The sequence below is a fragment of the Drosophila ananassae genome, chromosome XL, assembly GCF_017639315.1.
Source record: "Drosophila ananassae strain 14024-0371.13 chromosome XL, ASM1763931v2, whole genome shotgun sequence".
NCBI lineage: Eukaryota > Metazoa > Arthropoda > Insecta > Diptera > Drosophilidae > Drosophila > Drosophila ananassae.
The window spans coordinates 11,598,666-11,615,531 of NC_057931.1; the positions used below are offsets into that span (position 1 = coordinate 11,598,666).

The 16,866-nt window shown below is 48.1% G+C and overlaps 1 protein-coding gene across 17 annotated transcripts in view; it reads left to right on the plus strand.

Annotated features, from left to right (window-relative positions):
- The window catches only part of LOC6504927 (smoothelin-like protein 1), a 51,208-nt gene that overhangs the window by 19,756 nt on the left and 14,586 nt on the right, over positions 1 to 16,866 (plus strand). For 9 of the 17 annotated variants that reach the window (XM_032453373.2, XM_032453383.2, XM_032453381.2 and 6 more), the window contains 5 exons: positions 334 to 2,514; positions 2,638 to 3,015; positions 3,604 to 9,234; positions 9,292 to 9,813; positions 9,873 to 10,012. In XM_032453373.2, the coding sequence (XP_032309264.1) occupies positions 334 to 2,514; positions 2,638 to 3,015; positions 3,604 to 9,234; positions 9,292 to 9,813; positions 9,873 to 10,012 (8,852 nt within the window). Of the gene's footprint in view, positions 1 to 333; positions 2,515 to 2,637; positions 3,016 to 3,603; positions 9,235 to 9,291; positions 9,814 to 9,872; positions 10,013 to 10,528; positions 10,942 to 16,866 lie in introns of those variants that run through there. The other 8 variants (XM_032453377.2, XM_032453384.2, XM_032453374.2 and 5 more) reach the window with 7 other exon arrangements.

The following is a 16,866-nucleotide window of genomic DNA, read 5'->3' on the forward strand; positions in this document are numbered from 1 at the left end:
GTGTTGGCTTCTATGTGTCTGGCCAACAACCGGAGCAGCTACTGACTGGCACTGACTGATGGTCCTTCTGAGATCAGTCGGTGTCATGTCAGATCTCTAACCCCTTGTCCCTTGTCGGTGTTGTTTCTTTGTGTATAACCCCAAAACTCTGTCTGTTCTGTATGTTCATGTTCAACACTCGACCTTCAACCTTCGACCTTCAACTCTCGACCTTCAACCTTCAACCCTCGACCTTCAACCTTCGACCTTCAACCTTCAACCTACTATCTACGACCTTCAACCTCAAACACCCACAAAAATCAACCTACAACCTGACAACAAACAAACAAACAGGCGTGGAGAAGCTCAATGGTGGTGGCCTGGCCGAGTTCAAAGGTCGCAACGAACAGGTGTCGAGTGCCTCCCACCAGGGCGACGACAAGAACTTCGTGAAGCAGGCCTCCGAGAGCTCCAAGACCCAGCTGCAGGAGAAGGTGGTCTTCGGGGACGAGAACAGCGGTCGCACCGAAATGAAAATGAGCTCCACCTCGACCTCATCCTCCTCGAAGGTGGTGTCCTCCTCCTCGACCACGGAGTATGGCGGCGAGGAGCCGCGCTACCTGCAGGACACCAGTCACCAGGATAGACAGCAGCGGGAGTGGGAGCAGGAGCAGCGCTACCAGGAGCAGCGACTCCAGGAGCAGATCCAGCGACAGGAGCAACAGTTCCGTCAGCAGGAGCAGCTCCAGCGACAGGAGCACCAGCATCGTCAGGAGCAGCAGCATCGCCAGGAGCAGCTGCAGCGACAGGAGCAACTGCAGCGACAGGAGCAGCAACAGCACCAGGAGGAGCGCTTCTCGGAGAGCCGCAACGTCCAGACCCAGCAGCACTACGAGGAGAACAAGCGCTACGTGGACATGGACAAGGCCTCCCCGGAGTACCAGCGCCACGTCCAGCACCTGATGGCCCAGCCCGGTGAGATCATCTCCAACACGGTGGAGTATCCGAAGCCCAATGTCAAGATGATCACCACCGTGAAGCGACTCCCGGACGGCACAATTGTGAAGAACAAGCGCTACGAAACGGAGCAGGTGAATCCCAGCCAGAGTCAGACGAGCCATCACCAGACCCACACCCAGAACAAGACCCAGGCGCATCAGAATCTTCAACAGAATCAGAACCAGAACCGGCGTCAGGTGCAGGACGTGCAGGATAGTCAGGTGGAGCGGCAGGAGCGCCAGGAGCGACAGGATCGCCAGGAGCATGTGACCCAGTCGCAGAGCTTCTCCTCGGTGAAGAAGTCCAGTCGCCGCTTCTCCACGGAGACCACTTCGGAGACCGTCGAGGAGTACGACGATCGCGGCCAGCCCCTCTCCAGGATCCAGCAGAAGCCCACGACTCAGCAGGTGCCATCGCACCCCTCGGCCCAGCACTCGCCGCGCCAGTCGCCGGGTAGGGACTTCAGCACCCACGGCTTCCCCTCGGTGCGTCCCAACAAGCCCACCCAGGAGTACATCAGCCAGAGGCCCACGACGGCCGGCCCGGACGGCGAGGAGGTGGTGGTGGTGCGCTCCGAGAAGAGCCGCCAGGTGAAGCAGCAGACTAGCTCCCAGCGGACCACCGAAACGGAGGTCCTAGGCGGCGAGGAGCATCAGCCCAGCTGGGAGCAGCCGGCCACGAACAGGCGCCAGCCCGTCGAGGACTTCAGCACCCATGGGTTTCCGTCGGTGAGGTCGGCGCCCCACTCCGACCAGCCAGACGGGGAGGCGCTGCAGTCGGCCAAGCTGGTGAGCCGCAATCAGAGCGCCAGCCGGAAGACCAACACGGAGAGGATCATCGAGACCCAGGTGGAGGGGCAGCCCAAGTCCCACTCCCCCCGGCAGGGCAGTCCCTCGCGCCGATCTCAGCCCCGTGAGGATTACAGCATCCAGGGCTTCCCCTCGGCCCGCACCCCGGCAGCCGGCAAGCCCAGCCAGCCCCAGCGTCCCAGCAGCACCACCAAGACCACCACGACAAGCACCACCACGAAGTCCTCGACTCCGGAGCCGATCACCCGCCGGCAGTTGCAGAAGGAGCGCGAGGTGGACGCGGCCCATCGGGCGTTCGCCGCCTCGCTGCGCAGCAGTTCGCCGGCGGAGAGCACCACCTCGACCGGATCGCAGCCGCACCACCGGGAGTCGCCGCATCATCACCAGCAGACGCCGCGCTCCAGCATCTCGTCCAGCCGCACCTATCGCCGGGAGATGCGCGAAGGCTCCCACGAGAGCCAGGCACCGTCCGAGTCGAGCCGGATTAGCTCCACCACGGTGACCCGGCACTCGGGTGGCAACAACACCACCAGCAGCACCACCACCACCACAACCACCAAGAATAAAGCGACCAAGGCACCGGTTCGAGGTCCCAGCGAGCCGAGATCCCCCACCCCGAAGACGGGAGGAACTGTGACCTCCACCACGACCATCACCAGCACCACCAAGTCCAGTCCCAGTCCAGTTCCGGCAGTTCCGGCCTCACCCACTGCCACCACGGCGCCAGGTACGAATTAGAGCCACGAATTAAAATGAATCACATGACCATATGCTATATAAAAAAAAAAAATATAATATATATATTGGAACTATGAACTATGAACTATGTATATGAATGTATATCCTTCAGATAACAAGCTATCACAGTATACGTATACTACCACTAAGCCTGGCGATATATTCTCTCTGCCACCAACTACTCCTCCTACTATTAACAACGAACCGACACTAACCACCACCAAACCACCACCACAAGAACCAACAACCAGAACAAGCTCCAACTCCAAGTCCAAGTCCATCCAGAACCACCAAGAAAAAGATAATGAAGCCGATACCGATACCGATACCGATTCCCAGCCGATCCGAAAGCTTCAAGTTAGTAGTAATGAGGCGATGGCGGCGTCGGTGGTGGAGGAGACTCCATGTGTGAAGCGACACTATTACAAGCTGGGAAACGAGGGCTCCGGGGAAGTGCCCGTGGGTGAGAGCACCCCCGAGAAGTCCCCTGGTAAGGCTTGAACCACCACATCAAGTTAAAAGTCTATTTAGAACATGAAACTCTGTACACCTAACTATGCTATCGATTACTTTACTTCTTTTTATTTTTTGGAACTATTTTGCAAATAAATATATCGAAACCGCAATCCTGAAATGTTCAATGTCTTGACCAAGCACCACAATAAAAAAAAAACACGATATCGCACCACTGGGAATCAAGTCTCAGGGTCTCCGGTCTCACAGCTAGGGATCTTTGACCCGAAATTAATATTATACTACCCCCCAAGTCTAACTTTCCTCTCTATCTCTACTCCTTGAGCTTCCACTAATGGGTGTCCTTTCCTAAAAGCCTGTGCCTGCGCCTGCGCCTGCGCCTGCGGTTGCCTAACCCAGTAGACCAGTAGACCATGCTCTAACCCCAGCTGCCAGTCGTAGTCGTAACTAATCCTAATCCAAACTAATCCGAGCTCGGGATGAGTCACAACAGTAGACACTCACCACTTAGCACCAAAATACACAAAACTGGTAGTTAGACGAGATCACATGTAGCTCCTTGAGTCCCCCGATCTTATGCCCTCATCCGTTGTATCATCATCAGCCAGCAGGAGGTCCCATCCGCAGAGGAAGTCCTTCGACGAGCAGCCACAACCGGAGTTCCAGCCGAGGCGGAGCTCCAAGTCGCCCAGCGTGGAGCGACGGACGGTGCAGCGGGAAACGACGTTCGAGGGACGCCGCGTCTCCCAGCCGGAGGAGGAGCAGTTCTCCATTGATGAGCTAATCCTCATAGAGCAGCTCAATGGAGCTCCGGGTGTGCCCAAGTTGCGGGAGACGACTCCAGAGCCCCAACAGCCCAAAGCTTCTCCCAGGAAGAGCCCCGAGAAGGAGGTTGGCCAGCCGGAGAAGCACGCCCAGAGTCCTGGCTGGACTCAGCCCAAGGTGTCGCCCCGGCAGAGTCCGGAGAAGCAAGTACCCCGGGCTCAGAGTCCGGAGAAGCAAGTACCCCGGGCTCAGAGTCCGGAGAAGCAATCACCCCGGGCTCAGAGTCCGGAGAAGTCGTCGCCACGACAGAGTCCTGAGAAGCAGTTCCCAGGAACCGAAACTCCCGAGAAAGCACCGGCACCTCGCGTCTCCCCCCGCCAGAGTCCCGAAAAGCAGCTTGCCCCTCAAGAGAAGCCCCGTCAGAGCCCCGAAAAGGATCTCCCGAGCCAACAGCGCAGAGAGGAGGAGATCTTCCGGAGCACCATCACCACATCGCAGAAACGAACCACCAAGAATCTAAACGAAGAATTCCTAACGAACGAACGAGATAACCAGAATCAGACGAACGAAAAAACGAAGCCACAAGTCCCGGACGAGGACGAGGACGAGCCGGAAGCTCAGCCTATTGAGAGTCCTGACGGCACCTTCCTGTCCAAGAGTCCGGAAGCCGAACCCGAAGAGGACCAGCCCCCCACTTACCGGAAAAAAGGACTGACTCGCCGTGAAACCTTCGAGGATCGTTGTCGAAAAATCCTGGGCATGGAAGAGGATGGCGACACCCAAGGAAACTACACTCCAAAGCCGGATGATGAGCAGGACGACGATCAGGAGGATCGGGAGCAGGTTACTCAGACCACTCTCGAGACCATTGAGGTGAAGATCGAAGACTGCCCGGACGACAGTGACGATGATCAGCCGCGCCGAGTGACGGAGACCTTTGTGGTTCGCACTCAGCCGAAGATCAAGGTGGAGGAGGAGCTCCTCATAGATGTGACGGAGTGCGAGGAGGTGGAGGCCTCTACGCAGACTCCCCAGAAGGACCAGGGCCCGAAATATCCCAAGGAGCAACCTGAAAAGGACCTGCCCAAAGCAACTCCCAAGTACCCGAACGCACAGGAGACTCCCAAGTATCCGAAGGAGCCAGAAGCTCCCAAGTATCCGAAAGCTCAAGAAAGTCCTAAATATCCGAAGGAGCCAGAGCTTTTTAAGTATCCGAAAGAGCCAGAAACTCCGAAGTCTCCCCGGAAAGAAGAGACTTCCAAGTCTCCCAGGAAGGAAGATACTCCCAAGTCTCCCAGGAAAGAAGAGACCCCAAAGTCTCCCAGGAAGGAAGAGACTCCCAGGAACCCCAAGGATGACGCCGAAACCATCACCGTAAACGAGCAAACCACCATAGTCATCACCAAGAAGGGCTCCAAGTCTCCCTCTCCTTCGCCCGAACGGAAGACTCCAAGGACTTCCCAGCCTGCTTCGCCCACCAAACCGGATACCAGCTTCCTGGCCGAGAAAGTCATCGACTGTCAGGGAAAGACTGTTGTGGAGAAGATTACCAAGAAACCGCGCTCTCCCAGCCCCACTTCTCCCAAGAAGGCAACAAAGCCGGGCCAAAAGCACCCGGAGAAGGAGCCCGCCACAGAGTCCGAGCCGGAAAAGGACTCCGAACCGGAGACCAAGGCGAGTCCGAAGAAATCCACGGTGAGCGTCACCAAAACGGAAACCGAACGTCGCAATTCGCGAACCACAAAAGCGAAGCAACCTGTGGCTCCGAAGGAGTCGCCCTCCAAGGCCCCACAGCCGAAGAGTCCTCGCAAGGACTCGCTGAACGATCGCAAGCGGGACAGTCTGGTTGAGGAGACTCGGACCACTACAACCACTACCACGGCCACCACTCGTCCGGGTCGCAAGCCCAGCGACTCCAACATCAAGGACCGCCTGCGGTCCTCTCCTCGCAAGCAGAAGACGTCGCCGCAGCCGACAAGGACACCCACACCAGCCCAAGCTCGTGTCCCCGAGGATAACGTGGACGGGGACTCCACCTCTCCGGATGTCAGTCCCTCGAGGGTGAGCACCGAGCGCCGGCGATCGAGCAACATTTCGGTGCACACGGAGATTATAATTGACCACACGGCTCCCAAGTCCCCGAGGACGGAGCGACGTCCTCAGAACACCAATGGAGTGGCCCCCAGTCCGATCCGGAAGCTACCGGTGACGGAGCGCAAGGAATCGGCGCCTGTGCCGCGAGTAACCCGTCGGGAGAAGAACGAAAAGGTGACTCGCTCCACCAGCGAGAACATCATTAAGGTGAGTCCGGCCAAGCCGCGTCCGGAGATGAGCAGCCTGAAGCCGGTCGGAGAGCCGCGGAGCCGGCCCAGCAAGTGCTGCACCACCAAGACGATCAACCTCAGCGAGCAGAGGATCCACAACTCCACCGACATCGAGGGCATCATCATCGACATCCAGCAGGCGAAGAGCTCCCGGGAGCCGTCGCCAGATCGCATTGTTCCGACTCCGGTGCCGGCTGACGTGGAAACGGGCAAGCCGCGCTATCCGGACGTCGTCCAGGAGCCGGATGACGAGCCGCGCCGCAAGCCGCAGGTCACAAACATTCCCATCTTCGAGGAGGAGTCCCAGTCCTTTGTGGGCTGTCAGATCTCGGAGATCCGCAACTCAAACGGCCTGGAGGACGACATCCTCGACAATCCCACAGTGGAGGCACCCAAGAGTCTGGACTACCCGGTGAACCCCATCGATGTGGACGAGAGCCTGCTGAGTGTCCACGAGAAGGTCTCGCGCTTCACCCACTCCGCCGAGAAGGTGAAGCAGCCGCGCGTCTCTGCTCCTTTCAGTCGCGAGTTCGACACCCACGCCAGGATCTCCGAGAACGACGAGTGCCTCCTGAGCATCAACCAGAAAGTGGACAAGTTCCTGCGCACGGCTGAGAATGTGACGCGGCCGGCTTCGCTGTCTCCGCGATCGGAAATCGAGCGTCCCAGTAGGGAGGACATCGACGAGGAGCTGCTCGAAGACGACTGCACCCTGTCTGTCTCCCAGAAGGTGAGCAAGTTCATCGACACCGCCGAGAAGCTGGCTCCCACCGTGCCCCAGAAGTCGCCGCGCCTGGTGGCCAACATAGAACGGCACATCTCCCGCCAGAGTGAGCCGGAGAAGGACCTCGACGAGGAATCGGAGCCGGAGCTGGAGCGGGAGACCGACGAAGAGATCGAGGAAGTAACCAGTCACCTGGAAGAGGAGAAGGAGATCCGGCACACGGTCACCCGAAAAGAGACCATCAAGGAGACTAAGCAGGAGACTAAGGAGACCCGCAGGAGCTCCAAGGACGAACCGAAAAAGGTGCCTCAAAGGGAGCTCAAGAAGGAACCCACTTCCAAGCCCAAAGAAGAGCCTGAGAAGGACACCAAGAAGCCGGGCAAGGTACCTCATTGGGAGCCCAAAACTAAGCAGATCACTCCCAAGGACACGAAGCTCCCGCAACGAGAGAACCTCTGGGAGCCCAAGAAACCCGCCCAGAGCAAGCCCAAGGAGGAGCCCAAGAAGGACACAAAGTTGCCACAAACGAAGCTCCGAGAGGAGCCCAGGAAGCTGTCGCAAAAGGAGCCGCGTAAGGAGCTCCCGAAACAACCGGAAGAAGAGCCCGAACTGTCTCCAGAAGATGAGGTAGACGAGGAGCCGCATCCCATGACCAAGACCCACACCACAGCCATCGAAATGAAGCGTCAAAAGGATATCCTTTCGCGTCCTTCGGTCTTCAGTCAGCGCACTCCCGAGCGCAAGCCCTCGTATCCTTCCTCGCCGACGAAACTGAATGGCAGTCGTCCAGGACGACCGAGTCCCAGCACCAGTCTGATCACCGAGGAGAAGCGATCCTACAGGAATCAGGTGGTCACTAATCCGAGCAAGCCGGTGGCCAAGAAACCGACTCCCTCGGCCCAGTCGCCCACTTCCAAGACAGCCAGTTTGTCCACAAAGCGAGTGGAGCACATAACCCAGCAGCAGTGGGTCGTCCAGGACGTGGATGTGGACGTGGAAGTGGTTGGACCTGCTCCACCATCCCACACCGCCGAGAAGCCCCGAGGAAAGAGTCCATCGCCCAGCCGTTCGCCGTCACGATCACCCTCCCGCTCGCCCAGTAGACGCACCTCCAGCACCACCACCACGACCACAACCACCACCACTGAGCACCAACGTCCCCCAAGCAAGACCGCCACCACCACTCCCCGACCGACATCGACTCCGACACCGACTAACCTGACCAGAGCCGAACCCGAAATCATGCCCATTGAATCCCTTACAGAAAAGAGCAGCACCACCACCACCACAACCACCACCAGCACCTCAGGACGTTCGGTGGCCAACCAGAGGAACGTATTCGAGCCCACGGCCCCGCAGGAGACTCCAGAGGGGCGTCGTCCCTCGTACATGGACCACACGAAGAGTTCCCTGGAGCACATCCGTCGGGACTCCCTGGAAATCAACAAGAGCCACTACTCGAGGAAGTCCTCCGTGGAGGACGATTCTCCGGCCGAGCCACGCAACCCCAACTCTGCTGTTAAGTTCGATGTGCCCCGGAAGGGGTCCCAAGAGCCACGGAAGCCATCCCTGAAGGGCAGGGAGGACGACTCCGACCTGGAGCTGGAGATCGAGGAGATCTTCGACTTGCAGCGCCTGGAACAGTTGCTGGAAACGGTGTCCAGCTACGAGATGCGCCGCAGGATCCGCGCCCAAATGCGCCTCATCCGGAAGAACATGATCAACGCCGGCAGCATCACCAGTACCACCACAGTGACCACCACCAGCACATCCTCCTCCCCGGGCAAGAGCTCTCCCTCGCCCAAGAGGCGCGACCAGAGTCCTCTGGGAAGTCCCGAAAGCAAGACCACTAGTCGCACCACCACCTCCAGTCGCAAGCAGCGAGCGGAGCAGGTGGACAGCACCACCTACTGTCCCGGGAAGGTGTCACCCACTGGCAAGCCGCCGGTGAAGCCGCGCGAGAGGAGCGCCAGTCCCGCCCAGAAACGAAGGACTAGTCCGCCCGGGAAGCAGTCGCCGGTCGGTGGCAGCACCACCACCACAACCACAAAGGTCACCACCACCAGCACCACACGCGGGGCGCCCGGCAAGCCATCGCAGGGGCCCATCTGGGCGGATCGCTCCAAGGTACTGAAGGGTCATGCTCCGATCAGCCAAACGAATGGCAGCACTCCCCGCAAGGGATCCACTTCGAGCACCACCTCGACTTCCACCAGCGGCAAGATCACCCGGACGATGACCAGTTCCAGCTCCACCACCAGCAGCACCACCAACTCCCGGAGCAAGCAGCGCGAGGAGGACTCCATCACCTCCAGCTACGGCGTGGGGCCGACGGACGAGAACGGACTGCCGGTCTTCGGCTTGAGGGCCCTGAAGAAGAAGTCCACGCCCCCGGCAGACGAGCCCTGTGAGACCAAGCAAGGTGAGATTATTATCCTTAAAGTCAACCTTCAAATCTGATTCCAATCTTTTCCCGCAGAAGTCACAGGCTATGTGATCGAGGAGCAGTTCTACTCGGACAACAAGTCCCCGCCACGTCATGAGCGCAAGGAGCTGATCTACTCCAGCAATCCGGAGGAACTGGCCGCCATCAAGCAGAAGCTGCAGGACGAGGACCAGGACGATGGCTCTGTGCCGCAACTGGACTCCCGCCTGGTCAGAGAATTCAAGAAAGTGGAGGCTCAGTCGCAGTCTCTGCCCCCGGAGGACGCCAGGTACGTGCGTCGGGGATCCGTGAAGGAGCTGAGCGAGAAGTTCATCCGCAAGGAGTCCTCGTCCTCCACCCACTCCTCCACGCTGATGCGCAACGAGGACGAAACGGAGGACGACAGCGAGTCCACGGAGGTGTGCAGCGTCATCGAGGCGCCACAGATGCGCCAGAGCCACGTGTCGAGCTCCACCCGGTCCAGCAACACCCGATCCTTCCTCAATGCCAGTGCCGATGAGCGCCAGGTGACCAGTGTGGACGATGTCCTGGAACGCATGCGCAATGCGGATAATGGTGAGATCAGAGTGGATAGTTTTTTAAAGTGTATGAGTCTACAGATTGTCCTTTTTCAGTTGAGGAGCCTGGAGACTCCAGCGAAGATCGCGAGGCACGTGCTCTGCTGAACAAGTTCCTGGGCGCCAGTGTCATTATGCAGGGCGTGGAAAGCATGCTGCCCCCCGCGGCAACAGGACAACGTCTAAACAGTCAAGGGGTGAGTAATCACATAAAATATAATTATTATTATTATAAAAATATATAAAATGTTAGAACACTAATTTAGGTTAATAATTTTAGAAAGTACATTTTTTTTAAAAGCTTTACTCGCTAGATCATTTTGTGCAGTGTCATTCGGTCATAACCTAACCTCAATGATCCGCGAAAGCACGTGCACGTGCTTGATTAACCGTTAACTGAGCGCGTGCGCCTCCGTTCTGCTGGCTGCTCTCGCTAGCCCCAAAACCGCTCATCCCTGCACTCTCATTTGCCCCCCTTTCTTCTCCTACCCGCCTCGATAAGCTCCCAGTTGGAGCTTACTCTCCACCATTTTGGGCGCTCTCTTGTGCTCATCCGCTGTTCCGCTCTTCCGCTTGTGTGCCGTGTGCGTGATGTGCAAAGGAGCAGCACAAAAGCAACAAAAACAAAAAGCTCATCACCGCAGCCAGTGGCAGAGTGGCAGAGACAGTGGCAGCGACAGAGACAGTGGCAGAGGCCGGGGCAGAGGCAGAGGCAGAGGCCGAGACGCATCTCGCCATCGACATTGGGGGAATTGTCAGTACACACTCAGAGGCGGCATCGATCACTTGTGCGAACCACTGATCCGACAACAATAACAACAACGATACGGGCACGAAACCAACAACAACAACAACAAAAAAATAAATAATAAAAAAAAAAATAAATAAATAGATAGATAGTGTTTGAATGAGAAAAAAAAAAGAAATAGAAGAATTAAAAAAAGACAAGCATCATCATCAGTAGAAGAATCTGTAGCCGGAAAAGAAGCGTAATTTTTTTTCAGTGCAGTTCTGTTATTATTGTTATGGTGAAAGAACGCGAGTGTCCATATTTGGTCTAAACATCAGGCAGCAACAACAACAACACAAGCCAGAAGAACCACAACAACAACAAGGGGGAAGAATTGTAAGTCCAGAAGAGGCCAAGAACCATAAGGGGGATTCCTAACTATCATAGCTCCTATTATAAAAATTAAATAAATAATTATATTATTATTTTTTCTAATAATAAAGAGCAATCTTCGCAATTGAAGACTATCTTCCGCCCTATAGCACCACCTTCGGGGGCGGGGCTGCCAAATACTTTTGTCAATTATTTTTAGTGCGCATAATTTTGGTGGCAAGAAGAATTCCTGTCACGACACCTCAAAATGCACCTGAAACCCAGCAGTAGTCTTCTCTATATATATAGGAATATATAGATGTATCTCTCGGATGTATCTCTCTGTGTTGGATATATCCAACTGATACATATATCTATTTATACATAGACCGTGTCTATAAGTCTGCCCAGCAGACTGGCTAGCTGGCTGGTAGAGCAAATAAATAAATAAATACGCTTAAGAGAAGAAGAATTAGTTGGGAAAGAATTGGGCGGGAGAAGACTCTACAGGAGAGAGAGATAGAGAGAGAAGAAGGAGAATGCATGAATGAGAGCGTCAAGCGTACGGAAAAATTTCGACAAAAATAGCTCCAACGACGGGCACTATTTTTACGGACTATACGGATTTCTTACGTTGGACTCTATGTTGGAGCAAGATTTTTTTTTTTTTTTTTTTTAAGATATATACACTATATGGGAGGTGGGAGCTGGGAGGTGGGAGGTGGGTGGTGCATGTGCAGCGGACTCAGGCATCCGATGTTCCCGTTTCCTACACTTGTGTGAACCAAATACCGATTCCCCCAAAAGATATATATCAGCCACTAAATATATATCTCAAAAAAAGAGAAGAAATTGGAGTATAATATCTCTATCTTGTCTTAAAAAATATCTTGAAGAAAGTTTTATTAAATCCTAAGAAAATAAATCGATTTTTAGACAAACAAATATATATCCTATGGCTTTTTAAGAAAATATAATATATAAGCCACTAAATATATATATAAAAAAAAGAGGAGAAATTGAAGTAAAATATCTCTAAAAACTACACAAGAAATTTCAAATTTGAAGTCTTAAAAAATATATTTAGGAAAGTCTTATTAAGTCCTAATAAAATAAACCGATTTTTAGTCAAACAAATATATCTCAAAAAAAGAGAAGAAATTGGAGTACAATATCTGTAGAAACTACAAAAAATAATTCAAATTTTAAGTCTTAAAAATGATCTTAAAGAAAGTCCTATTAAATCTTAATCAACATAATAAAATAAACCGATTTTTAGTCAATCAAATATATATGTTATGTCTCTTTAAGAAACTAGTTTGTAAATCACAAGCCAAACAACAAAGAATCATAAATTTCAATAATTTATGCACATAACAATTTGCTCTTTTAGAATTTTATGGAAATTTTTGACCTGCTTTTTGGCAAAAAAAAAAAAGAAGCATCTTCAAGGTTTGCTTTTTTTTATTTTATTTATTTTTTTTACATTTAGGTCGTTCTTTGTAGAGTCTAGAGTCTACAGTCTACAGTCTACAGTCTAGAGTCTATGTTTCAAGAGCTCTTGTCTAAAATTCATGGATCTGTGGATCCAAGCGATCGAACTGGAACGTAAAGAAATGCCTTTTTTTTATATTTTTTTTTATATTTTTTTTTGTAGAAGCCCCTGTACTTAGTTGAGCGTAACATGCAGAGCGGCGGATCCTCAAACGGCGTTGCTTCCTCCTGGGGAGGGGTTACCTTCCTCCCTGCAACCATCCCGGAATCCCCAATCTGCCCCTCCTGCTTTCGGTGATTAAGCACTGACTGCATTTGCTTTTTTTCTGCTTTTTTTCTGCTTTTTTTCTGCTTTTTCTGCTCAGCAAGTGCGCTTGGAAAGAGTTGGAAAGCCGGTTTCCATTATGCCAGCCCCACACTGGCCCCAGAATTGCAGAAATTATAAATGCCACAAGGGTTTCAAATAGTTTCAAGCATTTTTCAATGCTTTCAAGGAGTTTTGAGACAAAAAAGAGGTTTTTTTTTATATTTTACAAATAGTGATACAAATTTTTTCAATTTTTTAAATATTTATTTTTATAAAAACCTTATTAATTCTTAATAATAAAAAAAATATTGAAGATACAACAAAAGATATCTCAAATATTAGCCAAAAAGCATGCATTTTAAAATAAAAAATCATTATTTTTCAAAAAGAAAATGAATCCCAAGGTAGAAGCTAAACTTAATCTAATAAGTTTTAATAATAACATTTATTATTTTAGCTCTTAAATATAATATATCTTTACATAATATTTGAAAAATAAAATTAAAGAAAAGCATATTATTTTAAACTAATTCTGGTAATAATCTCTAGAGGTTTTCAAGAACACAGATCCAAATAACTTAATAACTTAAGCCCCAAGACAAAAGCCCAACAGCTGAGACTTGCACACTTTTCTTCCTAAAAGAATTTAAGAAATATTCAAAGTTACTACCCAGATTTCTCCCAGTGCACTGTCATACCATCACCAACTCTGATGACTTCGAATCATTTTCTTGTGCCGTTGTTGCTTTTTTTCTCAATTTTTTTTGTTGTTTGGAGCTGTTGCTTGTTCTTCCTGCTTTTTTGGATTGTCAGTTTTGTGCTTTTTTTTTCTGGCGTTTCATAATCGTTGTGTGTGCGTGTTGTTTTCGGTGTATCGGCAGCGCCTTTGTCTCTTGGCTTCGCATTTTGCATGTCAAATAATTTCTCATTTAGACCGGGCTAAAAATAAAAAATAACAACAGCCCCAGCACCACCACCAGCCGGAAAATAAATTTTAAAACGAAAGAAAGTCAATTTGGAAACGCAAAATGAAAATCATCATTCTGTTTTTTTTTCTTTTCTTTTCAATGGAAAATGGGGTACATGTTTTTCTTTGCGTGTTATTGGTTAATTTTCATCATTTTTTATGACAGTTTTATTTTTTGAGTTTTTTTTTTAAGAAGAGGTCAATGTTTCTTAAAAAAAGGAAATTATTTTAAGGGGGCAGGATGGTTTGAGACTTCAAAAAAATTTTTTTTTCAGAAATTTTTTATATAATAGAACATTATCTTAGGAATATCCAGTGAAAGTTTCATGTCGATCGGACTAAAGCTTGCTGAGATACCGATTTTCTAGTTTCTTTCTCTCCATATACTTTCCATTGCTTTTAAAACTTTAGACGCGTTTTTCTCAAAACAACTTTTTCAAGTCGGTGCGTAACGTAACTCAAAAAGTAATGCTCGGATCTAAATAAAATTTTGCACACATCTTTAATACAATAAATACTTGCGGATGAACGAATGCTTTTTTTTTTTTTAATTTTTTTTTCACCATTTTTACGGGCATTAATGGGCGGATTTTTATGTAAAAATGGTTCCTCCGACTTTACAACCGCGCCAAAAATTCAAAATCGCATATTTTTCAAAATGGTTTCGTTCATCCGCACAAGAAACTAATATTTTAAGTAAATCAATTCAATTTTTGTATTTGCGATAACACTGTAAGGCCAGACTTTACGCACCGCAAGAGACCAATTTTTGGAAGCGACTCCGGCCGACTGCCCGTCACGGGATAAATTATAATTATTTCTTAAAAATAAAAATTCCTAGATACTCTCCAAATATAGCCATTAATTGTGTAAAAAAATTGAATTGATATATTTACTCAGACATAACAAAAAAAAATCGCAAAAAACTGCTATTTTTCAGCCTCTGAAACCATCCTGCCCCCTTAACAACAAATAAATAAAATTTTAAAGAAAATCATAGGAGTGGTTGGTTTTTAATTCATATTTGAGGTTTAAAGTATTTCTTAATTATAATTTTTTATTTTACGGTCTATGAAAGTGGTTAAAATATATAATAATTGTTAATTTTTTATTTATTTAATTTTTAAATAATTTTTATACTCGACTATAGCGGAAAATTATTATTAAGAAGTAGCATAAACTATTCATTTTATTAATAAACTAACTAATCTTAAATCTTATTATATTTTATTAAATACCTTACTATTTTAAAGCCTTTATTTTTACACTTTTCTATAAATATTTTTAATAAAAAAATATATAAATTGTTAAATTTAGTATAACTATTTTTATTTAGAGAAGATTTAAGAAATAAAGGCTTTAAGGTTTTCGGACAATAATTATAATTTCTTTTTTATGAAATTCTATTTAAGAAGTTTCAGAAACTCCTACATTTTGAATAAATATAACTCCTTTAAATATTTGTAACTATTATAAACTATAATTGATTAAACTATTAAACAATTAAAGTTACAGTAAAGTAATTGTAGTTTATTATATATATGATATAATTAGTACAATTTAACACAAGCTATATAAAGTTTTGTATTTTAAACATTTCTTTGAATTTTTCTGCAAGTATTGATTAAAATTTATTATTTTATATTTGAACAAGAATTCGAAGGGAGGTTTTAAAATAATTTATATTCCGTTAATTGACTTTTACAATAATATCAAAATAATAATTTAAAAAAAATACAAATATGACAAATAGTAAAAAAATAATAAGAATAATAGAAATAAAAAAAGAAAAATAATAATAATAATAATATGAATAATAATATTTTCCAAACTCTTTTAAAGAAAAGTAATTTTAAAAATCATATTTTGTGTCTCCACTGAACCGGATCCATTTCCTCTAAAAAAAAACAAAAAAAAAAAACAGAGAAGCCGCTGGCCGCGAGCTCTAATTGTGAGTTCAGGAGTTGCTGGTGCTGTGGCCGCCAGACTGCAGACCTGCAGATTGGACCCAAAATAGTCTCGAGCACTTTCACATTTTTTCCCCCAGTGCAGTGCCCAGATCGGCGGCCATCAATCAAATGGCTGTCAGTCGCTCCCCCTTTTGGGAGGCTTCTGTTGTTCGAGTTTGTTTTTCCGAAACTATTTTGTTAATTTCACTCAAAAGTGTCAAAGCCAACAAGAAATAAATATATAAAAATAAAATAAAAATTGGGGGGAAAAATCAGAAGAGCAGCAAACCATAAATAACAGTCAGTGGCCAAGTGCAGTGGCAATGATCGCTTTGGTCAGCTGCACTCTAGCTGCCACGCCCCCTCCGCCCTGATCGCCCACTATTTAGTTTTTAATTATTTTTCTTTTTTTTTTTTTTAAATTTTTTTTTCTCCCATTTTGATTTCCATGCTTGGGTTGGCTCGGCAATTTGTTACGCTTTGGCGAAATTGCGCCAAATAGTTGGCAGAAAAACGAGTCTTTTTTAGTTTTTTAGTTTGTTGTTTTTATTTTTAGATACAATACAATAAAAACAACAACTATCAGAGACTCAGAGACGAGAAAACAAAAGAAATTATTAAAAATAAAACAAACAGAGAACAAATATGAAAATTGAATCAAAAATGAAATCAAAAAATAAATTTAATTTGACGACAAAAAAAGAATGTTTGGCAATTAATTTACTATCTATTTGTTTAGCAAAAAAAAATATTAAAAATATAGTAAAATATAGTAAGAAAAGAGAGAGAGAGAGAGAGTCTGTGAAAGAGAGACAGCTGTGGAATGAGAACTTTTTCTTCTTTTGCTTCAAAAATATGGTTTCCCAGCCCCATCGTGTGCGTGTTTTTTTCTTGTATTTGTATTCTTAAATAATTTATAATTAAAAATAGCAACGTGTGTGTTTTTGGGGCTAGCATCTAGCAGCTAACAGCTAGCAGCTAGAGGGGGCTGGTAGCCTCAGTCAGTTTTTCGAAAAAATTTCCTTCCCTATGCCGCTGACCAAATTTGGTCAAATTGTTCTAAACAAATACATTTTTCAATTTCTGCCCAATAGCTATGGCAATTGGGGGAGAGAGAGACCCAGTCTTTGAAGAAAGAGAATAAATTTTTGGCTTTCTTCATAAATTTCAAAGAATTGCAGGCCAATGCGGCGTATACTTAATTGCATGGCCCGTCTCTCTATAAAGATATT